Genomic DNA, 26649 nt, shown 5'->3' on the forward strand with positions numbered 1-26649 from the left:
AATTAGAAGAATTTGGACCATTAGCAGGATTTAAGATCAATAATCAAAAAACGAAGATGCTGGTGAAAAATTTATCTTTAAGAGATCAAAAAGAGTTAATGGAGAAGATAGATTTTAAAATAGAAGAAAAGGTGAAATATTTAGGTATCATTATGACAAATAAAAATTCAAAGTTGTTTCATAATAATTATGAAAAACTATGGACAGAGATTAAGAAAGATTTGTTAAGATGAGATAAATTACAGTTGTCATTAATGGGTAGAATATCTGTAATAAAAATGAATGTTTTGCCGAGAATGATGTTTCTATTTCAAACAATACCTGTCATATCCTCTGATCTACCTTTCAAACAATGGCAAAAAGATATTTCTAAATTTGTTTGGCAGGGGAAAAAACCAAGAGTTAAATTTAAATTATTACAAGACGCCAAAGAAAGAGGAGGGCTGGGATTACCAAATTTGAGACTTTATTTTGCTGCTTGTTGCTTAGTCTGGATAAAGGAATGGATTCTATTGAGGAATAAAAGATTATTGGATTTGGAGGGTCACAACCTGAAGTGGGGATGGCATGGATATCTATGGTATGATAAAGTAAAAGTTAATGTGGATTTTAATAATCATTTTATAAGACGTCCTTTGTTGAATATATGGAATAAATACAAAACAAGTTTTTTTTTCAAAAATACCACTATGTGTTTCAAGTCAAGAAGCATTTTATAGAAGAGAAATGGCTGGAAAAGAGAAATGGTTAACTTACCAAGAACTATTAGAAAATGTGCATGGTGAATATATAATGAAAGAGAGAGAACAACTAATAAAGGAAGGATATAGTTCACAATGGTTTGCCTATTTACAATTGTTACAAAGATTTAAAATGGACAAGAAAATGTATGGGTTTGAAATAAATAAATCTGATTTTGAAATAGGTTTGTGTACAAATGATAAATGCATAATTGCAAAAATGTATAATTTTTTATTAAAAATGGACATGGATGGTTAAGTGGGCAAAAAATTTTGGTTATAATATACAAATGGATCAATGGGAAAATATGTGGAAAAAAGGTTTGAAATTTACATTATGCTATAATCTTAAAGAAAATTTTTATAAAATGATGTATCGTTGGTATATGACTCCAGAAAAGTTGTCAAAAATGTATAGTAATGTTTCTAATGTATGTTGGAAATGTAAACAACAAGAAGGATCTTTTTATCATATGTGGTGGTTGTGTAAACAGGCAAAATCATTTTGGGCATAGATAGGTAGGATGATGCAAAAAATCTTAAAGATAAATATTCAGTCAAAACCAGAATTTTTTTATTGGGTTTTATGGATAAACAAAAGGAAAAGAAATATGGAAGAATAATATTATATATGATCACGGCAGCAAGATTACTATATGCACAAAAGTGGAAAATGGAATCGATACCAACAATGGAAGAATGGCTATTGAAATTAATGGACTTAGTTGAGATGGACAAATTGACATGTCTTATTAGAGAAAAAACGACAGATACATTTCTTAAGGAATGGAAGCCTCTTTTGGACTTTCTGTTGAAAGAAAAAAATGAAATGATGATAATGGGATTTGACGATTAATTATGATAGACTTTGGAAAAAAGTGAATTTCGTATGTTCTAGGAGACAGGTTTGATATATATTATATACTTATAGCTGATCTGTAACAAATCGGAAGTCAAGTTTTTCTTTTTATTTTATTTTTTTTCTTCCTATTGTTTTTGTTGTATTTGTATTTGTTTTTATAAAAATGTGAATAATAAAAAAATTATTATAAAAAAAAGGGCAAAAAGGAGGAACCGGGGAACTACAGACTTAGTCAGCCTGACATCAATCTCTGGAAAAACTCTGGAGCAGATTATAAAGCAGTCAGTCTGTAAGCATCTTGAAAACAATGCAGTGATTACTAGGAGCCAACATGGATTTATGAAGAACAAATCCTGCCAAACTAATCTTATCTTGTTTTTTGATCGGGTAACCTCCCTTGTAGACTGTGGGAATGCTGTGGACATAATATATCTTGACTTCAGCAAAGCTGTTGACAAAGTGCCCCATGATATTCTGAATGGCAAGCTAGCTAAATGTGGGCTGGATGGAACAATTACCAGGTGGATTCAATGTTGGCTCCAGAATCATACTCAAAGAGTGCTTATCAATTGTTCCTTCTCAAACTGGGCGGATGTAACGAGTGGGGAACCACAGGGCTTGGTCCTGGGCCCAGTGCTCTTCAACATTTTTATTAATGACTTGCATGAGTTGGTGCAGGGAATGCTTATCAAATTTGCAGATGATACAAAATTGAGGGGCACAGCTAATAATGTGGAAGACAGGAACAAAATTCATAGGAACCTTGAGAAGCTGGAGCATTGGGCTGAAAACAACAGAATGAAATTCAACAGGGATAAATGCAAAGTTCTACACTTAGGGAAAACCCCCCAAATGCACAGTTATAAGATGGGGGATACTTGGCTCAGCAATACGATGTGAGAAGGATCTTGGAATTGTCATTGATCACAAGGTGAATATGAGCCAATAGTGCAATGTGGCTGCAAAAAAGGCAAATGCTATATTAGGCTGCAGTAACAGAAGTATAGTTTCCAAATCACGTGAAGTATTAGATCCCCTCTATTCAGCACTTGTTAGGATTCATCTTGAGTATTGCGTCCAGTTCTTGTCTCCACACTTCAAGAAGGATGGAGACAAACTGGAACAGGTTCAGAGGAGGGCAACAAGGATGATCAGGGGACTGGAAACCAAGCCCTATGAGGAGAGACTGAAAGAACTGGGAATGTTTAGTCCGGAGAAGAGAAGACTGAGGGGAGATATGATAGCCCTCTTCAAGTACTTGAAAGGTTGCCATACACAGGAGCTCTGGGATCTCTTCTCGATCATCCCAGAGTGCAGGACACAGAATAATGGGCTCAAGTTGCAGGAAGCCAGATTTCGACTGGACATCAGGAAAAACGTCCTAACTGTTAGAGCCATACGACAATGGAACCAATTACCTAGAGAGGTAGTGGGCTCTCTGACACTGGAGGCATTCAAGAGGCAGCTGGACAGCCATCTGTTGGGAATGCTTTGATTTGGATTCCTGCATTGCGCAGGGGGTTGGACTTGATGGCCTTATAGGCCCTTCCAACTTTATTCTATGATTCTATGATCCCTCATCTGCCAGAGCAGTCTTCAGACACTGCAGAAGGGGATAATGGGGTATTGTGATGTTAATCTTGATAGTTGCCTCTCTTTTCCAAATGTATGGGATGCCATGAAGGCTGTGCTCCAGGGGCAGGCTGCTAGTGGAACTGTTAAGTTGAAAAAGATCTTTTCCCCACCCTGCCCCACGCACTCAATTTGAAATTCAGGATCTTGAGAAATAGGGCAGGGTGACTGAATCTTGTAGGATTCATAGAGCTGTAGAGGCTAATGCCCCACTTTTCACTGTATTTGGGTCTCAAAGTGGACTGCAAAAAAAAAGTACAGTATGTAACATTTAAACTATAGATTAAAGCAGAAGTGCTATGAGTTCTGTTTGAAGAACTCCAAGTTACTTGTGAATGCTCTGAAACAAACATTTCAAGCGTAGAATTGTCTCAGTTTGTTCTGAATGGGTTGACAGCATTTGGGACCCTGGGGACATTAGTGCTGAATCAGCAGAATATTATATAAACTTATGTTCATCTTTCAAGGTGAAGCCTCATAAGTCACCTGGCCTTATACAAACTTTTGTGGGACATTCTCCTCCCAAATTTAGCTACCCTATTTTATGGATGCCAGATGGGGATGACATCCCTGAATCCTAGGTGAGGACAAGAATGGGGACTATTTCAAAACCAGAGAGGGAGCCTGAGTTATTGGAATCTTACCACCCCATTTCTCTCCTTTACTAGGATCAAAACATTTTCACAGCAGTCCTTGCAAACCATTTTAATAAGTGTATTGTGGCTTATATTCTTCAGATGGGGTTTGTGCCGGGAAAGCAGTTCTCTGATTCAATCCACAGGATTTTTAATCTTATTTGTCATAGCCACCTTTCTGATAATTCCATGGTTTTGATTACGTTTTATGCAGAAAAGGTGTTTGATTATCTTGAGTGGCTGTGCTTATTGCAGATACTGCACAAATACCGAGGGAGGGATAAAGTGGAGATGGTTATTTCTAAAGTGTATTCCCCACAGGCTGTGATGTGTACTAATAATTTGGATTTCCATTCTCTGCCTCCTGTTTCAAGGAACTAAGCAGGGCTGCCCCTTTTGTACATACTTGGAGCCCCTTGTCATATCCTTTGTGATAACTATCAGATTTAAGGTTATGAGCATGGCAGCTGCCAACATCATTTTAGTCTCTGTGTTTTTTCTTATTGGACTGAGTGATAGTGCTCCCAAGAGTGAAGTTGCCATAAGAAGCCATAAAAACTCACATGCCATAAGAGATTGGCTCCCCAGATGTCACCAGCAACACCATTGTTCTACTATATCTTGTTTTAATGTTCTAATATCTTTTTTCCATATTAAGAATCTATACATTCATGACCAAACCACAACTTGAGAAAAAAATTAAGGGATCCCCAGATCAGTTGGCTCAGATTACTTCAAATTACTCAGTTTATCCAACCCTCAAGTCCAGACCATCATGACCAGGCCATTATCCATGCTTGAGAATATGCTTTTGGGCCAGTACTTTGTGGAGATACCATGGCAGGGGCATTCTTTCTGTCAGCTAGGATACAGAATTGTAGGCCAGGCACTGTGGGCGACAGGCTGGATGGGTGAGTTGGGTGGGTCTGACCTAACTCAGCTGTGGCCATTTGGGTACCCAGTACAGTGCCAGACTAAATTGGAAGGTTCAGAGGTGTGTATTGCCATGTGCTTCTATGGACAATCTTGTTTACCAGAAAACCTTTTGTTCTTGAGATGGGCTTAGAGGTTTGCCCCCTGTGTTGGGCCAGAGAGATAGAATGGTGATGCTGCTAGTCTGTTGACCACCCTGTTACCCAACGGCATCCCTGACTGAGCTAGCCAAAGTGGTCTCAGACGTAGTATTGGAGAACCCCAGGGCAATAGTCCTGGGTGACATCACCATACACACGGATGCTGTTGGGCTGGTATAGGACTTCATGGCAACCATGGGGCTATCTCAAATGGTCATTGGTCCAACACATTGGGCAGTACATACCCATGACATAGTCTTTATCCCAAGTGATATGAGGGTTGGACTGCAGATGGGGGTGCAATGCAGTCCTTTATCATGGCTGGATCACTACGTGGTGAAATTTGCACTGGTAGTGGCAATTCCCCCCTGTAAGGGTGGTAGGTCCACCCTTGATGTTGGATGGAACCTGATGTATTCTTGAATGCTCTGGGGGATTTTCCAGCAGAGAAAGCTAAAGAACCTGTCAAAGCTCTAGTTCCTTTATGAAATGATGAGATGAAATGGGCAGTTGACATGATTGCTCCTGAGCGCCCTGCCCAGTGTTGTAGAGCCTGAGGAGCTCCTTCATGTTCTGTGGAGCTTTGGGCTATGAAAAGCCAAAATCTAGAGCACAAGTAGCACAAGTCTTCCTCTGAAGCCAACCGAACACTGGTTCGTATACACAATTGTGCCTACCATGTGGCAGTACAGGCTTCAAAGAAGGTTCATTTTGTATCTTGCATTGCATCCTCTAGTAGCCAGCCAGCTGAGTTATTTCAGATGTTCTGGAGGTTACTGACTCCCACTGTTGAGGAGGGGCCTCTGGAGCATTTGAGGAACCACTGTGACCAACTGACTACACACTTGGAGGATACAGTTGATCAACTTCAGAGTGACTTTGACTCTGCAGTTGTTGTGGTTTCAGATAAAGTCATTCATTCATTGGCAATCACTCGTAGCTGAGTAAGATTGTCTTCCAAGATTAGGTCCTTAACAGTGGGTCCGTAAGTGACTGTGGAGGCCAATTCTGGATCCACACAGCCTCCCACAGTGAGGATATAGGTTTCCAGATGGAAGATGGTCTCGATGAGGATTTGTTTGACATGCCTTCCACTTAGCTCGTTTGTCCCGTTCACCCTGTATTTGTGCGTCTTTGAAGTCCATAGCACCTTTGATAATAGCCGCTCTCCATTTGGGACGTTCATGGGCCAAGACTTCCCAGTTCTCAATGATCATGTTCCATTTTTTTAGATTTGCTTTAAGAACGTCTTTAAACCTTTTTTGCTGTCCACCGATATTCTGTTTCCAATCCTTAAATTGGGAGTAAAGTAGCTGCTTTGGAAGACGGTGATCAGGCATTTGAACAACATGGCCAGTCCAGGGAAGTTGATGTTGAAGGATCATTGTTTCAACACTGGTAGTCTTTGCTTCTTCCAAAAAGCTAACATTAGTCCATCTGTCTTCCCAAGTAATTTGCAGAATTTTCTGGAGGCAGCATTGGTGGAATCTTTGAAGAAGTTGGGAGTGGCATTTATAAATGGTCCATGCTTCACAGGTGTAGAGTAAGATTGGTAGTACAATGGCTTTGTAAATAAGCATTTTGGTCTGCCTGCAAATATCCCGATCCTCGAACATTCTACGCTTTATTTGGGAGAATGTGGCACTCGCAGAGCTCAGACGATGTTGAATTTCAGCATTGATGTCAGCTTTTACAGAGAGATGTCTGCCAAGATAGGGGAAGTGATCAACGTTCTCCAGCGTCACACCATTAAGCTGGATTGATGGTGCTACAGATGGACTAGTTCACACCTGTTGATGAAGCACTTTGGTTTCTTTAATATTAAGTGAGAGTCCAAGCTTTCCATATGCTTCTGCAAAGACATTTAAGATAGTTTGAAGATCTTTCTCTGAATGCGTGGAGACTACATTATCACATTAGCTTTTTGCTTTCAGCTTACTGAGATTAAAAAGCTTTCCATCTGTTCGATATATGATTTCCACACCAGTAGGAAGTTTCCCCTTAATAAGGTGGAGAATCATAGCAATGAAGATAGCAAATAAGGAGGAGCAATGAGACATCCCTGTTTTACGCCTGATCCAACACTGAATGGTTCGCTCTGAAAGGCATTGTTATCCAAAATTGTCACTGTCATGTTGTCATGAAGCAGTCACAAAATATTCACAAATTTATCAGGGCATCCAGTTTTTAGAAGGATGGTCCAGAGAGCGGTTCGATTCCCAGTATCAAAGGCCTTAGTCAGATCAATAAACGCCATAGATTAAGGTTGATTCTGCTCCTGACATTTTTCTTGAAGCTGTCGTGCAGTGAAGATCATGTCCACTGCCCCCCTGGAAGGGCGGAAAGCATTTTGAGTTTTGGGGAGGACATCCTCTGAGATTGGTAGGAGGTGATCTGTGATGATCCTTGCAAAGATTTTACCTGTGGTAGCAAGAAGAGAGATACCTCGATAGTTCCCGCAATCTGTTCTATCACCCTTCTTAAAAAGGGTGATAATTATGGCATCCCTAAAGTCTTGTGGGATCTCCTCCCTCATCTAGATTTTTTCGATGAGCTTACGAAGTTGTTGTGTAAATTCAAGCCCACCTTCTTTAAAGACTTCAGCAGGAATCCCATCAGGTCTACTAGCTTTGTGTTCTTCATTTGATTGATGGTTTTACTGACTTCATCCAAATTAGGGGAAGTATGCAATGGTGGAGTTGGTAATGTGTTGTGAGATCAATTTCACCTAATGCAGTCGGCTGATGTGGACACGGTGCTGGTGGTTACATGTCTGACCATGTGCCCTTTTGACCCATGTCCCTCTTGGCCTATCAAATCTGTCAGAGGAGGTCTGACTATTTTGGTCCAGAGTGTGGTTAACACTTCAGTGCGTGAAGAGGTAGTCTGTGTTGCCTTGAAAGAGATAGTGGTATGGCCACTCTTAAAGAAACCAGCCCTGGACACTTCAGATTGGAGTTACTATTGACCAGGCAGAAAGACCCCCTTCTTGGGGAAGGTGGTGTAGAGAGTAGTGGTAGGGCAGCTGCAAGTATCATTGGGTGACATGGATTCTCCTCCTCTTTCTCTTCCTTCTTCCAAAGGTCCCAGGGCAGGTTACATCAATTTTAACACACATAATTAAAAACAACGTAACAACATCACAGAAAATAATGTGTGTCCTAAACATATATATTTCAGGTGTCAAAGGCCAGGGTAAAGATGTGCGTCTTCAGCATTCGCTGAAAGTTATACAATGCAGTTGTCAGATGCACCTCAGTGGGAAGGAAGTTCCATAGTTTAGGGGCTGCCACATATAATGCCCTCTCCTGGGCCACCCCCCGAACTTCTGAGGGTGGTGGAATTACCAAAAGGGCCTGTTCCAATCTGAGTTCAGGCCTGTCCATGGGACTGAGTCAGTCTTGATCACCCTGATGGATGGCCTTTACAGAGACTGGGATAGAGGGAGTGCAACCTTGCTTCTGCTTCTTGATCTTTCCACCTTTAGATATGATTGAACACAGTATCCTCCTGGACCGGCTCTGTAGAATGGGAATTGGAGGCACTGTATTATGGTAGTTCCAGTCCTACTTACGGGATCAAGTCCAAAGAGTAGTGTTGGGAGAGTGCTTTTTGGCTCCCTGGCAGTTATACTGTGGGGTTCAGCAGGGTAATGTTTTATCCCAATGCTGTTTAATATGAAGCTACTAGGAAGTCATTAGGAGGTTTTGGGCAAGGTGCTGTCATTGCGCTGTTTCTCCATAACATTTGAATCAGGAATGGTTGTGCAGGTCCTGGACAGATGCCTGGACACAAAGATGGGCTGGATGAGGAAAAATAAGGAAAAATAAGCTGCGCTTGAATTGTGGCAATACAGAGGCACTGTGGGTGAGTGGTGAGAAATTGCTCAATTGCCTGCCCTAGGTGGGCTTGCACTCCCTCTGAAGGAGCAGATATGCAGTCTGTGGGTGTTTCTGGACCCAGCTTTGTCACTGGAGGCCCAGATAGCCTCAGTGGCTAGAAGAGCCTTTTATCCATTACATTTGGTATGACAGCTATGACCATTCCTGAATCAGGAGAGCTTTGACCACAATAGTTTAGGCATTTAGTGCCTTGTTTGGCCCCCTGGGCTCTTTCTGGGAGGAAGGGCGGGACACAAATCAATTAAATAAATAAATAATAAATTGGTGACTTCAGTATTGAATTACTGCAATGTACTCTGTGGGACTTCCCTTGTGCTTGACCTGAAAACTGCAGTTAGTGCAGAATGCTGCAGCATGGTTGCTGACAGAGTGAGACCCTGTCAACATAACACCCTTGCTCAGAGATCTGCACTAGTTGCCAATTTGTTACCTGGCCAAGTTCAAGGTGTTACTATTAGTATATAAAACCCTCAACAGCTTGGGGCCAGTTTACTTGTGAGACCACCTTATTCCATATGTGCCCACTTGAGCACTTTGCTCTGCAGAGCAAGCACTGCTATAGGTGCCACATAATACTCATTTTGCACTTGTAAGAAATTGCTTTTTTAGTTGACAGCACCTACTCTTTGGAACTCTCTGCCTATTCACATCAGGCAGGCGCCTGTGCTCTATTCTTTTTGGCACCTGTTTAGGCAACCCTTTGCATAAAAATAGATGTTGATGTGTTTTAATCTCTTTGGTTTACAGCTGTTTTAATCATTTTAAAATGTTTTTATTAATAGTTTTAATGTTTCTTATAAACTGCTTAGGTTTTTTAAAAAATATATATGATGACAAATATGAAGAATTAGAAGAAGCAGAAACTGGCAGTGATCGTTCAGAAAATAAGATTGATTCAGTTTCATGTTGTATTCGATGAGTCTTGGTTTACTCCGCTCTTTTTCTGAGCTCTTTGCATGGAAATGCATATTTTTTAATTTCTTAAAATTGCCATCCCTCCCCCCCCCAAAAAAAACCCCACAGCCTCAACATTTCCAGAGACTTTACATTTCTAGTTAGGATAACAGAAAGCTGTTACATTAGAGTTTATGTAAGGAACACAACCTTGGCCATGACTAGAGATGTAAAATTTCTGGAAATTTTGAAGCCATGGAAAAAAAACATTTTTTTAAAAAAATAGAACTTTTGGAAAAAATAAAAAAAATGCAGTATTAAAACTTTTTACAGATTGAAAGTCATTTTGTTACTTCTGGTCACAATTCAAGGTGCTGGTTTTGACCTATAAAGCTCTATACGGCCTAGGTCCAGACTATTTGTCAGACCGTATCTCCCCATATGAGCCTGCCCGGGCATTGAGATCCTCAGGAGAGGCCCTTCTCTCAGTCCCAACACCTTTGCAAGCGCGATTGGTGGGGACGCAAGATAGGGCCTTCTCGGTGGCTGCCTCCAGGTTCTGGAACTCTCTTCCTAGGGAAGCACGAATGGCCCCTTCCTTGCTATCCTTCTGTCGGCAGGCAAAGACTTTTTTATTCCGACAGGCTTTTAGACTAGAAGATGTTTAAGATAGGGCCTCATAAGGTCTGTTGTATTGTTCTATGGTCCTATTCTTAATGTTTTAAATTGTCTTAGTATCTTAAGTGTATGTTTCATGGTTTTAATGTCACAAATAGTTTAATTCTATTTTAATTGTATATTTTTGTATGTTTTTTTACCTATGTGTAGTTTTTATTTGTAAGCCGCCCTGAGTTCCAGTTTTGGAAAAAGGGCAGGGTAAAAATAAAGATTCATTCATTCACTTCAGGAACATAAAATGTAATTATGTACAAGTTGGTTTGGCATAAAATTATCACATTTGGTATATAAAAAGTACATTTTATTCAAACAATTACTACAAATTGAATTTATTTTTTAAAATTTTTACATTTTTGTAACAAATGGAGCTATAAGCTCCTGAATTGTAAGGAACCTCTTTCGTTTTGCCAGTTTATGAGGAGCAGGCAAAAAACATTTTTTTAAGAAACCATCAACAAGAAAATTATTTGTCTCCACTAGTCCTCTACAGTGTCAAGCAGACATAAAGTATCCATACCCATGAAAAGAGCTGAGAGAAAAGGGGGACCAAGATTCTATGACCGTAATAAACTAATTGAATTGAATTAAAATAAAACATTCCATAATTCATTTTTCTTCTTTTTTTCAATGTTTCCAATTTTTCAGGAAAAAAACAAAAAAGGCTTTGCAAAAAAATGGGAAAAAAGTTTTCCCCCCTGAATTTCCCCTTTTCCTCCCTGGGCCTTCACATCTCTAGCCATGACCTTTTTTTAGCCTTAGGCAAGTCATGGTTTCTCAGCTTAACCCTCCTGGCTATAATATGAAGATTTAAAAAGATAAAAATGGATTATCTGCAGAGCTAGTGTAAGAATTATTTTAATGCATTGGAAACAAGAGGGAAGAAAAGTTATGCAAACAAATATTACTGCTTATGATTTTTGCTCATTTTGGGGGGTCATAAAATTCCTCAGCATAAATGAAGCTTTTACAATTTTTTGAAAGGTATAGCAGAAATGTTTATTTCAATAAAAACATAAACGCACAAACAGCAAGCTGACTTCATATATCCAAAATATTTATGATATTTTTGTTTCTGAAAATTGTTTCTATTGAATTTTTCTGGTTGCGTTTTGGTCAACATTGTGAAATTGAAAAATAACTATTAGAAAGGGGTTAGGAAGGCAATCTTTTTGCCAGTTTTTAATTATCAAGATAATATGTATTGCCGTTTATTTTTATAGCCTCTGCTTAAATGGAAGCCACCTCTGGGAGCTGGATGGTCTCTACTGACGTAGGCTTTGCATAGCAGCTACACCACCACAGGAGATTGCAATGAGTGGAGGAGGGGAACAACCAGATATCCTTAGTGTGGGAATATTAGTCAAAGAAAGATGGAAAGTGGTGAGTATATTAAATCCTCTTTATTTCTTCCAGATATATGAACACAAAAGCACTCAACCACATAAAAAGAAAACAAACCTTAAGGAACCAAGTAAGAAGGAAGACTCAGCCACAAACTGCATCTTGTTAGCTAAGTAGAAAAAATAGTAATGTGGAATTAAGAACATAAGAAGAGCCTGCTGGATCAGGCCAGTGGCCCATCTAGTCCAGCATCCTGTTCTCACAGTGGCCAACCAGGTGCCTGGGGGAAGCCCGCAAGCAGGACCCGAGTGCAAGAACACTCTCCCCTCCTGAGGCTTCCGGCAACTGGTTTTCAGAAGCATACTGCCTCTGACTAGGGTGGCAGAGCACAGCCATCACGGCTAGTAGCCATTGATAGCCCTGTCCTCCATGAATTTGTCTAATCTTCTTTTAAAGCCGTCCAAGCTGGTGGCCATTACTGCATCTTGTGGGAGCAAATTCCATAGTTTAACTATGCGCTGAGTAAAGAAGTACTTCCTTTTGTCTGTCTTGAATCTTCCAACATTCAGCTTCTTTGAATGTCCACGAGTTCTAGTATTATGAGAGAGGGAGAAAAACTTTTCTCTATCCACTTTCTCAATGTGATGCATAATTTTATACACTTCTATCATGTCTCCTCTGACCCGCCTTTTCTCTAAACTAAAAAGCCCCAAATGCTGCAACCTTTTCTCGTAAGGGAGTCGCTCCATCCTCTTGATCATTCTGGTTGCCCTCTTCTGAACCTTTTCCAACTCTAGAATATCCTTTTTGAGATGAGGCGACCAGAACTGTACACAGTATTCCAAATGCGGCCGTACCATAGATTTATACAACGGCAGTATGTTATCGGCTGTTTTATTTTCAATACCTTTCCTAATTATCCCTAGCATGGAATTTCCCTTTTTCACAGCTGCCGCACACTGGGTCGACATTTTCATCGTGTTGTCCACTACAACCCCAAGGTCTCTCTCCTGGTCGGTCACCGCCAGTTCAGACCCCATGAGCGTATATGTGAAATTAAGATTTTTTGCTCCAATATGCATAATTTTACACTTGTTTATATTGAATTGCATTTGCCATTTTTCTGCCCATTCACTCAGTTTGGAGAGGTCTTTTTGGAGCTCTTCGCAATCCCTTTTTGTTTTAACAACCCTGAACAATTTAGTGTCGTCAGCAAACTTGGCCACTTCACTGCTCACTCCTAATTCTAGGTCATTAATGAACAAGTTGAAAAGTACAGGTCCCAATACTGATCCTTGAGGGACTCCACTTTCTACAGCCCTCCATTGGTAGAACTGTCTGTTTATTCCTACTCTCTGCTTTCTGCTTCTTAACCAATTCCTTATCCACAAGAGGACCTCTCCTCTTATTCCATGACTGCTAAGCTTCCTCAGAAGCCTTTGGTGAGGTACCTTGTCAAACGCTTTTTGAAAGTCTAAGTACACTATGTCCACTGGATCACCTCTATCTATATGCTTGTTGACACTCTCAAAGAATTCTAACAGGTTACTGAGACAGGACTTTCCCTTGCAGAAGCCATGCTGGCTCTGCTTCAGTAAAGCTTGTTCTTCTATGTGCTTAGTTAATCTAGCTTTAATAATACTTTCTACCAGTTTTCCAGGGACAGAAGTTAACTGGCCTGTAATTTCCGGGATCCCCTCTGGATCCCTTTTTGAAGATTGGTGTTACATTTGCCACTTTCCAGTCCTCAGGCACAGAGGAGGACCTGAGGGACAAGTTACATATTTTAGTTAGCAGATCAGCAATTTCACATTTGAGTTCTTTAAGAACTCTCGGGTGGATGCCATCTGGGCCTGGTGATATGTCAGTTTTTATATTGTCCATTAAGCCTAGAACTTCCTCTCTCGTTACACTATTTGTCTCAGTTCCTCAGAATCCCTTCCTGCAAATGTTAGTTCAGGTTCAGGGATCTGCCCTATATCTTCCACTGTGAAGACAGATGCAAAGAATTCATTTAGCTTCTCTGCAATCTCCTGATCGTTCTTTAGTACACCTTTGACTCCCTTATCATCCAAGGGTCCAATTGCCTCCCTAGATGGTCTCCTGCTTTGAATGTATTTATAGAATTTTTTGTTGTTGGTTTTTATGTTCTTAGCAATGTGCTCCTCAAATTCTTTTTTGGCATCCCTTATTGTCTTCTTGCATTTCTTTTGCCAGAGTTTGTGTTCTTTTTTATTTTCTTCATTTGGACAAGACTTCCATTTTCTGAAGGAAGACTTTTTGCCTCTGAGAGCTTCCTTGACTTTGCTCGTTAACCATGCTGGCATCTTCTTGGCCCTGGCGGTACCTTTTCTGATCTGCGGTATGCACTCCAGTTGAGCTTCTAATATAGTGTTTTTAAACAACTTCCAAGCATTTTCGAGTGATGTGACCCTCTGGACTTTGTTTTTCAGCTTTCTTTTTACCAATCCCCTCATTTTTGTGAGGTTTCCTCTTTTGAAGTCAAATGTGACCGTGTTGGATTTTCTTGGCAATTGGCCATTTACGTGTATGTTTAATTTACATGTATGTTTAATTTAATAGCGCTATGGTCACTGCTCCCAATCGGTTTGACAACACATCTCGCACCAGGTCCCGGTCCCCACTGAGGACTAAGTCCAGGGTTGCCGTCCCTCTGGTCGGTTCCATGACCAACTGGTCTAGGGAATAGCCATTTAGAATATCAAGAAATTTTGCTTCTTTGTCATGACTGGAACACATATGCAGCCAGTCTATGTCTGGGTAGTTGAAGTCACCCATTACTACCACATTTCCTAGTTTGGATGCTTCCTCAATTTCATATCTCATGTCCAGGTCTCCCTGAGCATTTTGATCAGGGGGACGATAGATCGTTCCCAGTATTAAATCCCTCCTGGGGCATGGTATCACCACCCACAACGATTCTGTGGAGAAGTCTGCCTCTTTTGGGGTTTCAAGCTTGGATTGTAGAAGTATTTCCCTCTTAAAATTATGGTCTTGATCATCTTTTTTGCTAACAAGTAGAAACTGTAGTCTCTTTGCCTGTACTTAGGTATGCTGATCTTCGTGGGCACATTGTTGGCCTCAAAGACATAAAAAATTGAACTCTTTCAGTTTACAACACCTTTTTCGCATAACTTCCCAGATAGATTCTTCCTTGCCACAAGTGGCTAGATGCATAGTGTTTGGTCTTTGTTGCATTGCTTAGGAATGTCATGCGTACACATATACTTACAGTGGCCTGGATCTTGAGGGAATGGGTGGAGCATGACTTCCCCATTCTGCCCCCACTCCCAAAAAGCCCCTCTTGAGGATTGGAAGAATCCTCCTGAAGTGGTGGGATGTGATGTGGGGGCTGAAAGAGAAGGAAAAGGGACATTGGGTGGAGGTACCTTTTTCTGCGGGGAGCAAATTGGCTTTTGTTAGGTGACAAAGTCTTCAACTTTTATCAGTCCTGATGGCTGTTGTTCATCTATATCTTAATTTTGAAACTGAAATTCAGCAGGCAGGCAGTAAAGAACACAACTAGGTGTGTGTAAGTAACTAGGGCAGCCTAGCAATCATACGATGTGACTTTGTATAATTTTTTGGCAGGAACTTCCAAGAGAGAAAGAGTTGGATATGTTAAGCTGTGGGGAAGCAGATGATCTATCCTTACTGCCTCTCTTTCACTCCTCCCAAATATCTACTTCATAGGGACAAATGAGCCTTCATTTGGGACCATTCAAGGATGACTGATACCAGTATTGGACTAGAAAGGAGCAGTTGCCCACTTATTCTCCCCTAGCCTATGTGAAGCCCTCTTCCTCATCCTATCCTGATTCCCTCATTGCTGTGATTTATGTGGTTCTCTGCTTGTTTCTGTACAATTATGATAATGATAATAATAATATAGCTAGACTACTCTCAGGGCTTGTACATTCTGTGCTAAAAGTATTAAAGAAAACTCGGCAACCTGCAGTCATTATCCAAATTAAGCATATTTGCATAATTTTTCTTAGGGCTTCAATATTTAGTTAGTCAGGTGTGGTGAACCATTGACCTTCCAGATATTGTTGAACTACAACTATTGTCATTTCTGGCTATTGGCTGTGCTTGCTGGGGCTGATGGGAGTTGTAGTTCAGCAACATCTGGAGGGCCAAATGTTCCCTACACTTTTAGATTAATGATCTAAAGCCTGTTAATCAGCTAGGTATCACTGTCTGGGCAGCAGTTTGTATTTTTTAAATACGTTAAGTTTGTGTAGGTAGCAGACTCTATCTTAGAATGGGCATCCCACCCCATCTCCATCACTTAGGAGAAAATGCTTCTTCTAAGACAGTGCTTGCTGCAGCATGTGCATGCATCATTTTGAAAATAAGGAGAGTCCGTTTTTCCTTCACAAATAACACTTTGTTCACTTGCAAAATTGTGTTCTGCTAAGATATCTTTAATCAGGTGGTAGTCCTACTTATTTTGCATATGTTTTGCCTTTCGTACTACTTTGCATTATTTATTTTAGTTTTGTAGGTCATGGCAGAAAAGAGCTATTCAGGATACTGATACCCAACTTCTGACCACTAGAAATTTATTCAGCCATCCATCTAGCTTCTGAAATTCAGGCATTGTCTATATACTGTATAGGATGTTCCTTGAGAGTTCATGCTGACATAATTTGTTGTTATACCTAACTTCTTTCTTACGTTAGGTGTTATAGTAGATTAAGAAATAATTTTTAAAATAAGCTTTCCATTAAGCAGAGAAAGCAAGGCTAACAGATTTAGTGACTAGATCATATTCTCAGTGTAGACTTGTCAGTTTGAAAGTTTTATAATTTTTAAACAATGTGCAATTAATCATCTTATTTGCTGCAGTTGAGAAAAATAGGAGGTGGAGGGTTTGGAGAAATTTACGATGCGGTGGACTTGCTTACCCGAGAGAATGTTGCATTGAAGGTTGAGTCAGCTCAGCAACCAAAGCAAGTTCTGAAAATGGAAGTAGCTGTGTTGAAAAAACTGCAAGGTAAGGTTGAAAAGATCCTTTTTCGGAAGGAACATGTGTCTGATGCTTAGAGGAATTGGATTCTCCCACTCCTTTCTGTCTATAGGCAGAGAAAAATCAGTGAAAATGCTTAGAGTATTAAATTGTACTATATTTATCAGTACAGAGAGCCAAATATTGTTAATATGGAACAATTAAGATTGAGTGCAACCCTGTGCATATCTACAGAGAAAGAAGTCAATTGAGATCGATGGGGCTCATTTCCAGGTAAATGTGTGTAGGATTGCAGCCTTAGTCCAGCACTGAGGACAAGGGAAAGTTATACTAATTTGTTATTTATAATTATTCAAGTTGATAATGTACCATAAATCTGAGGTAGGTGCAAAGATGCCAAGTATTGTTCTAAGAGAATGTGTGAAGCAGATGGAGATGTGAACCCTGTGGCTGCTGTCTTTAAAAAAGAAAGAAATATTTTGGTTGCCACAAGAGCGCTGAGAAACTTCTTCCTGTTTCTTAGATCAATATGAGGAAAGCAAAAAGCCTCAAGTTCCTAGTCAAGCCTCACTTCAGGTCCTGTTTAACAGGCACATTATCTTGTTAAATTGAATTGAATATCTACGGGACCATACAGTACAGATATGTGAGAACATTCATTACTGAATGTCTGACCACGTGCCCTGCTGCCTTTTATATCCCTATGAGGTGGACTGGAGCAGTGATACTTCCACTAAGGGCACTGTTTCCCAAACCTTTTTTTCCATGGACCACTTGAAAATTTCTGATAATCTTGGTGGATCACTTAATGATTTTTCTGCCTGCTGTAGCAATTGCAGTGCACTGTGCTAGACCACGTATCATTTTAAATTGCATTTTTATTGCTTTTATTTATTGTATTGTATTGCAGTTTGCATTCCATAGAATTCAAAATATAATACAATATAATAAAAGAATCAATAAAAGACAACTAAAAATCAATATGACTATTTAAAATGGACATGCTGCAGACCACCTCAATAAAGCTTGCACTGGTGGTCTATGGACCACAGTTTGGGAATCTCTGTGTTAGGGATTTTTCTTCACACCCTCCCAGTATTTGTGAAGTTTTCCCTGGCTGTTCCGATGACTGATGTAATTGTCCTTTTTGAGTTGAAAAGCTTTGCAAGAATATAGGTAGGCTGTAATGTATTGATAACTAAAATTCTGGAAGCATTTTAATGTTCAGACAGTTGCATCTTAATCAGCTGAACATGAACAAAATTGCTGATGAAATTATTCAGATTTACTGGTACTTTATTAGTAAATATACAGTCAGGTGATTGTCACATTAATCTACAGTTAAAAACAAGATACAGTTTAATGTGAATGAGCAGTGTGCTGGTGCATGCTATTGAAAAGTTCTCATTGCACTCCTCTGCTCTTGCCTTTCAACAATTATTATTATTATTTATTCAGTTTCTATACCGCCCACAGCCAACGGCTCTCTGGGCGGTGAACAACATAAATATAAAAATACAATAAGATAAAATCACATAATAATTACCACACACATAATAACAATTCTCAAAGCTAAAAACATATTACACAATTAATTTAGTATACCAGAGTGTTATAAATATACTAAAATATATTAAAATGCCTGGGAAAAGAGGTACGTTTTAACCCGGCGCCGAAAAGAAAGCAATGTTGGTGCCAGGTGCACCTCGTCAGGGAGACTGTTCCATAGTTCGGGGGCCACCACTGAGAAGGCTCTAGATCTTGTCGTCATCCTCCGAGCCTCTCTATGAGTCGGGACCCGGAGGAGGGCCTTCGATGTTGCACGCAGTGTATGGGTAGGTTCATATCGGGAGAGGCGTTCCATCAAGTATTGCGGACCCGCGCTGTGTAAGGCTTTATAGGTCAAGACCAACACTTTGAATCTGGCCCGGAAACATATAGGCAGCCAGTGCAAACAGGCCAGAACAGGTGTTATATGTTCGGATCGTTTGGTCCTAGTCAACAATCGGGCCGCAGCGTTTTGCACGAGCTGCAGTTTATGAACCATCTTCAAAGGTAGCCCCACGTAGAGCGCATTGCAGTAGTCCAGTCTTGAGGTTACCAGAGCGTGGATAACTGAAGCGAGGTCGTCGCTGCCCAGATAGGGACGTAGCTGAGCTACCAACCGAAGTTGGTAGAACGCTCTTCGTGCCACCGAGGCTACCTGGGCCTCAAGTGACAATGAAGGATCTAAAAGAACTCCCAGACTACGAACCTGCTCCTTCAGGGGGAGTGTAACCCCGTCCAGGACAGGTTGAGTATCCACCATCTGATCAGAGAAACCGCTCACTAACAGCATCTCAGTCTTGTCTGGATTGAGTTTCAATTTATTAGCTCTCATCCAGTCCATTATTGCGGCCAGGCAGCGGTTCAATACGTTGACAGCCTCACCTGAAGAAGATGAAAAGGAGAAGTAGAGCTGCGTGTCATCAGCATACTGATGACTACGCACTCCAAAATTCCTGATGACCGCCCCCAGCGGCTTCATGTAGATGTTAAAGAGCATGGGGGACAGAACTGATCCCTGCGGGACCCCATACTGGAGAACCCAGGGTATCAAGCAATGCTCCCCAAGCACTACCTTCTGGAGCCGACCTACCAAGTAGGAGCAGAGCCACTGCCAGGCAGTACCTCCAACTCCCAACTCCATAAGTCGCTCCAGAAGGATACCATGGTCGATGGTATCAAAAGCAGCTGAGAGATCAAGGAGAATCAACAGGGTTACACTCCCCCCACCCCTCTCCCGACATAGGTCATCATATAGGGCGACCAAGGCTGTCTCAGTACCAAAACCGGGCCTGAAACCGGATTGAAATGGATCTAGATAATCGGTTTCATCCAAGAGTGTCTGGAGCTGGTTAGCAACCACCCGCTCTAAGACCTTGCCCAGGAATGGAACATTCGCTACCGGCCTATAGTTATTTAGGTTTTCTGGATCCAAGGAAGACTTCTTTAGAAGTGGTCTAACAGCCGCCTCTTTCAGGCAGCTGGGGACCACTCCCTCTCGTAAGGAGGCATTTATCACTTCCCTGGTCCAGCCGGCTGTTCCATCCCTGCTAGATTTTACCAGCCAAGAGGGGCAAGGATCCAGAGCAGAAGTGGTCACACGCACCAGTCCAAGCACCTTGTCAACTTCCTCAAGCTGCACCAATTGGAACTCATCCAATAAATGAGGACAAGACTGTGTTCTGGATGCCTCATTAGGTTCAACTGCTGTAATATTGGAGTCTAAGTCCTGGCGGATGCATAAGATCTTGTCCTGGAAGTGCCTAGCAAACTCATTGCAGCGAGCTTCCGATGACTCTATAATGTCCCGAGGACCAGAATGTAATAGCCCTCGGACAACCTTAAAAAGCTCTGCCGGGCGGCAGAGAGATGACTTGATAGTAGCAGCAAAATATCGCTTCTTTGCTGCTCTCACTGCTTCTGAGTACCGCTTAGTGAAGGCCCTCACCAGTGCAAGATTGCATCCGTCAGGAGTTCGTCTCCATCTGCACTCAAGCCGCCTCCTTTCTTGTTTCATCACTCTCAGCTGCGGGGTATACCACGGAGCTGTATGAGCTCTACATAGGAAGGGGCGCGCAGGAGCGATTGTGTCAACGGCCCGGGTCATTTCCGTGTTCCACAGTTCAACCAGGGCCTCGACAGGAGCGCCAGTCTTCTCAGCCGGAAAAATCCCCAGAGCCTTTTGAAAAACTTCAGGATCCATCAGTCTCCGGGGGCAGACCAACTTAATGGGTCCCCCACCCTTGCAGAGGGGAAAGGCCGCTGCGAGTCTAAACTTCAACAAGCGGTGATCTGTCCATGACAAAGGAATAGATGAAAAATTCCCCAACTCCAGATCACCTTCTCCATGTCCAGTGGCAAAAATCAGATCTAGAGTATGTCCCGACACGTGTTGGGCCTGTAACAAATTGGGACAGCCCCATGGTCTGCCTTGTTGTGATGTCTGAACCTGGACTTGCTGCTTGTGTGTGTTTGGAGAATAATAAATCATGAACCCAGGTTCGGATGTTGAGGCAAGTGAGGCTCTGGCTTTTTCCTGGTGACACAGGAGGAACATAGTGAGAACTGTTCAGCAGTGTGCACAAACATGCTGCTCAATCACATTAACCAGTTTGCTTTTTACTCTAGTTCAACATGACATGTGAACTGGGTCTATATTTAGCAGTCTTGATAAATTACTTTTAAAATGATATATTTATTATTATTTATTATCATTATTTTTACCCTGCCCTTTTTCCAAAATATATCAATTTTTAATGAATTAGCTTCAAGAAAAAAGGTAATAATGTGAATTTGCACAGCAGCTAATATCTCTCATGTTGCCTTGAAATATGGAAACAAATTTGTAAGCATACAACAGTGTTTATTAATCTCTCCATATAATAATTTTGCTATACAGATTTTTGTACACACTGATTTTATACACACTTTCCATGTACAGAAATAGATATTCCTGAGACCTCAGACTTGATAACTTTTATAACTTCATATCAGCAAGTACGTGCATTACTACTGCAAAATGTTAGAATGAATTGCTGCCCTGGGCTCCTGCTAGGAGGAAGGGTGGGATATAAATCAATAATAATAATAATAATAATGATAATGATAAATAAATAAATAAATACAGTATGTATAAATGTGAGTAGCAGGATATTAAACTTATCTACTTTTGGAAAATATGACTATGCTTGCAATGCTCTGTGCACATAGTGTTGTTGACTTTGTGAAAATCTGTGGGAATATGTGGATAAGAACCCTTCAGTTAATGGAATGGAAGAAATGTTGTGGATCTTGGTGTAATTGGTTGGGCAGATAACTTTGGGGAGATCAAAGGTTACAATAATGTGTATAATGGTGTATGCCACTGGAGGCTGGTAGAACCTAAACCTGGTGGGGTGCCTTTGAGGTCACATGGCAGAGCCTATGAGGTCCCCATCATACTTCCTTGCAAAGAAACAGTGGGCACTTTAGCAGTACAATTCTACAAATATATAGTACCTAGAAGTCTTACCTTGGTTCAGAAGGGGTCCCTGTGGTCACAGTTGGAGGCATTGCTGCTTCTCCCTCCACCCACCACCCACCTCCCAGACAACCTCATGTTTACTGTGGGAAATCAGCTATGTCTTGCTGGTTTTGATTGTTTGGAGTAAAACACCAACATATGTTGCAGGTGACCTGAACCAGTGTGGGGAATTAGACAGAAAGGCGATCTATTCTCGCTGATGATTTCCCCTCTAAAGCGTTTGTTGTTTTTGTAGGCTTTGCTCCTGCCCTTCTTCCCTTCTCTTCTTATCTTTGTTCTAAGTTAGTTGTGGCTCCCTGAGTCCAGGCTGCATGGCTGCTTCACAGCATGTAGAGTTTACCTCTTTGTAGTAATAAACCTTAAGTTTCTTTACTCTTTCAGCTACCAGTCTTAACAGGCCAGTTGTTTCTCCACTTTGCTGTAGTATATATACCAAAAACTCTTAACACTGATTGTGGAAATACAGCTGTTAAAAGGCACAAGAATGTTTTTTCCCCAGTGAAAATCCTAAACTAAAGGGAAGAGATGCTTCCTTTCTTTCATGTTTGTGGGTCCTCTTTATTCAGTAAGAGAAGGTTTTCTTCAGGCATCAGTTGTGTTTTTATGTTTCCTTTTGGACTCCCATTTCTAAGAGGTTTCTGGTCCTGCCAAGACACTTATTTGTGGGAGAAAATTGTTTATGTTTGTAATTTATATAATATAGCCTTAATTGTCCTAAATGTTTTGGGTATCCCTCCCCCCACAAACGTTTGGAAGTTTGGGCATAGAAGTGGTTTATAGTTCCTACCTATCTGAACAGGGTGGGACTTTGTCGTTTTAAGTCAAACCTTAATGTGCAATGGTGTGAAGTGAGTGGAAGAGAAATGCTTGATTTTAAAACTTAATTTTATTACTGATTATGATTGTCTAGTCATATTACTGATCTAAGTGAGCATCTCTGGAAACTTTTTTAGGCTGAAGAGTAGGGTAAAATGCTTTATTTGTGAAAAATTAAAATCATGCTTCAGGATACTGGGGTTTGCTTAGGTTCTTGAAGCAATGAATTGTGTTCATGGGTTAGCAAAAATAAAAATAAACTGGAGTCAACAAACTGGAAAGAAGTAAACTTTTTTTTTAGAAGAGGCGTTGGAATCCCTTTGAATATAATGCTGGATCAAGCCAAATATCAATCTAGTTCAGTATCTTGCTTCCCACAGTGGAAACCATGCACGCACGCGCACGCTTACCTCTATTTCTCCCCACTCTCTAAGCAACCTCACTACTTGCATTTAACAGAAACCTTTAGAATTCTCACTTCTCCCCACCCAACAAAGCAATCCACACAAATACAGGGTTGATAAAAATCAATGATAAAAAATGGATTTTTTAATTTAAATTGGATTTCAAAATTTTCTTACAACAATTAGTAAAAAAAGAGTTTAAGTCAAGTATATAATAATGAATACTAACTATACAACTTCTAATTATATTATATGAATATGTTAACAGCAGTTTATGGAGATGGGAGATCTGATCAGTTCTATTCTGCAGGTGGTGTACATGAAGTGCACTCTTTCTTTCAAGGCCTTGCCTCTCTCTAAGTGTAAAGATAGAGAAGGCCAAAGAACAGAGAATTTGGAGAGATGGAGGAGACCACTGAAGTGGTAATCCATCTCTGAACAGCAATGGCCTCTTCTGCAGGTGTAGATAAATATTTTTTTCCTTTGGACTAATTTTAATAATTTTAATAATTTTTCTATTATTAAACTTTAACTAGCTTTTACTTGATCTTTTTTTTTACTGAACACAACACTTTTAAAACTGCAAATTACTGTGTAGTTTTAGGTTGTACCTTGCAGTCTAGATTTGGTAAATCAGACTAGATTTTAGCTGGTTTTAAACTGAGCTGAAAGTTGAAACTTTCTTTAAAAAAAATAATTTATTAACTTTTGAGAATAATAAGCAAAGAAAAAACATGGCACCAACTTGATAACATGCCAAAACAATATTACAGAACTAATAGGAGTTCATTTTCTAGCTCATCAAACAACCCAGATAGACCAGTTAAAAGAAAAAGAAAAGAAACAATCCCCACCCACCCTCTTCCCATCCCCCACCATGGCAAGAGCAGATGAGAAGCATCACAGGAACAAGAATGGACATAATCGTCGAGGATGGATTAAAACAAACTTTCTTACTAGTCCAACTGCAACAACCTTGGACCACATGAAATTCAAGAATGGTCCAGAATTTTCCTCAAGATCTCCATATTTGTGCGTATTGAGGTGGAGGATCTTGTCCATATTCTTTTTGATGTACATATTCCACAAATGATACCATATTTTAAGAAATGTATTTTTCTCACAAGCTCCCCATATAACTCTAAATTTGACTGTTAATTTTTCCATAAAAGCCAGGTACCATACCTTTTGGTACCATTTTCTAAGAGCGGCACCTTTAAGATCTCTCCAGTGGGCAGCTATTTTAAGCCTAGCAGCGATCAAGAGATGCCCTCAAGGAAACTTACTGCTTAAACCTTTATTAAGACTTAAAAAACTTAATATTGTTGATTGTGGAGTCCAGTCAATAACTTCAGCTGTTATTTGTTGAATTGCATCAAAAATTTGATTCCAAAACTGCTGAATTTAGCCACAATCCCACCACATAGGGATCAGAGCTTGGAAAAGTTAACTTTTTTGAACTACAACTCCCATCAACCCAATCTAGTGGCCATACTGGCTGGGGCTGATGGGAGTTGTAGTTCAAAAAAGTAACTTTTCCAAGCTCTGCATAGGGTGATATATTCCAGTCATTGCGCAGACCCTCCAGCACCTAGAAGATTATGTTTGATTTAACTGGAAAGCTATCCTGGGGTGAGGTACTATCTATGAGCAATTTTTAATATGGTTTTTTATTTATTTCATTTGTTGGTTGCCTCATAATCAGAGGTCTCTAGGTGACTTACAGCACATTTAAAAATGTACAATATTAAACAGATTTTAAAACATACAATATATATACATTTTAAAACACACAGTATAAAAACTTAAAACCCAAACAAAAGAAACTAAGACAGCACACCTCAAGGGGCAAAGGCCTGAGTGAAAAGGAAGCTTTGCTTGGCACCTAAATATGGGTAGAAAAGGCTCCAGATGTACTTCTCTTGGAACAGCATTCCGCAGATGGTGGAGCTGCTACTAAAAAGCCCTTCTTGTGTTGCCACCCTCAGTGCCTTCCATGTAGGGGACACATGAAGAAGGGCCTCTGATGACAAGTGCAGGGTCTAGGTTAGTTCATACGGGAAGAGGCGGTCTGTGGGATATTGAGGACTTGAGCCTCATAAGGCTTTAGAGGTCAAAACCAGCACTTTGAATTGAGCCCAGAAACTAATTGGTAGCTATTGCAACCATCCCAGAATTGATGTTATATGTACTGACTGATTTATCTTGGTCAGTCTGGTGCCAAATTCTGCACTAGCTGGAGTTTCCAGACTGTCTCCAAATGCAGCCCGACATGTAATGCATTGCAGTAGTCTTAACCCAGAGGTTACCAGAGTGTAGACAACTGAAGTTAGGCTGTCCCAGTCCAGACTGAAGCTGATGGAAGGCACTCCATGGTACTGAGGCCACTTGATCCAGTGGCGTCACTAGGGGGGTGCGGACTGCACCAGGTGACACCATCAGAGGGGGGTGACTCTCAGCTTTAATTTTTTTAAAAAATTAAGTTTCTAGGTAGTCCGGTTCTCGAGATATACATAAAAACGTCAGCCGCCCCCAGTGGCATCACTAGGGGGGTGCGCGGGGTGTGGACCACAACGGGTGACACCATCAGAGGGGGGTGATTCTCAGCTTTAATTAAAAAAAAATTAAGTTTCTAGGTGGTCCGGTTCTCGAGATATACATAAAAACGTCAGCCGCCCCCGTTAAATCTTTTTTTAAACTACTGTATAGCACTTTGTAGCTTTAACCCCGCCCGTTCAAGATTGCAGCCAATCAGTGAAGTGTTTGTTTGACCTGTGGCAGTGTCTAGTAAACCTCATTGCAAGGCCAGAAAATGGTGGTTCCCCCCCCCGTTTATCTGAAAATCTCATAAATTGGGTAAGTATATACATTTCAGTTTTTTCCCCTCTTGTCTGTAGGAGTCAGATCCGGGGGCAGTGTTTTCAGAACCTTCCCAATACTTGTTTTTGTCGGGGTAAAAGCATTGCTAATCCCATATCTCCAGAGTAAATCTCATTGAATTCAATAGGATTTACTTTTGAGTAGACATAGTTATGAATGTGCTGAAAATCAATGGGACTTTGGAGTGAATGTAAAAAAGAATTGTGTTTGTGTTGTCCTCCAGTCCTATTTTAAAGCAAGTAGACAGGGCTTACTTAGGTATTACAGTTTTTATTCTGTAGGAAACTAATACTGATTTTTTAAAAACTAATACTGATTTTTCTGCAATGACCAACTGGTTTGACAATAAATTATTATATGGGCTGTATGTATTTATACATCTGCAGTATGTGTGTGTAGTCTTTCCAACGACCCTGTGAGGTAGGGTTGGAAACCAGGGCAGCTCACAACAAGAAATAAAGCCATTTAAAATCCAATAACCATAAAGCAAGAATAAACAGTTGGAAAACAGCCTAAAGCGGCATGATTCTGAATTTTGGGTTGGGTGAATGAAGTTTATTTATTTATTATTTGATTTATATCCCGCCCTTCCTCCCAGTAGGAGCCCAGGGCGGCAAACAAAAGCACTAAAGCACTTTAAAACATCATAACAACAGACTTTAAAATATATTAAAACATCTTTGAAAATATTTTTTAAAAGCTTTAAAAAAACATTTTTTTTAGAAAAAGGA

The 26649-nt window shown here is 40.5% G+C and overlaps 1 protein-coding gene across 9 annotated transcripts in view; it reads left to right on the plus strand.

The window, feature by feature from the left end:
* The window catches only part of TTBK2 (tau tubulin kinase 2), a 163953-nt gene that overhangs the window by 28544 nt on the left and 108760 nt on the right, over positions 1–26649 (plus strand). For 8 of the 9 annotated variants that reach the window (XR_009760697.1, XR_009760695.1, XR_009760696.1 and 5 more), the window contains exons 2-3: positions 11637–11796; positions 16630–16777. Coding sequence is in view for 6 of the 9 variants with exons in the window: in XM_061611282.1 (XP_061467266.1) it covers positions 11728–11796; positions 16630–16777 (217 nt within the window). In the remaining 3 variants the exon portion in view is untranslated. The remainder of the gene's footprint in view (positions 1–11636; positions 11797–16629; positions 16778–26649) is intronic. The other variant, XM_061611280.1, reaches the window with a different exon arrangement.

Source organism: Rhineura floridana, chromosome 2, assembly GCF_030035675.1.
Source record: "Rhineura floridana isolate rRhiFlo1 chromosome 2, rRhiFlo1.hap2, whole genome shotgun sequence".
In the NCBI taxonomy this organism is placed as follows: domain Eukaryota; kingdom Metazoa; phylum Chordata; class Lepidosauria; order Squamata; family Rhineuridae; genus Rhineura; species Rhineura floridana.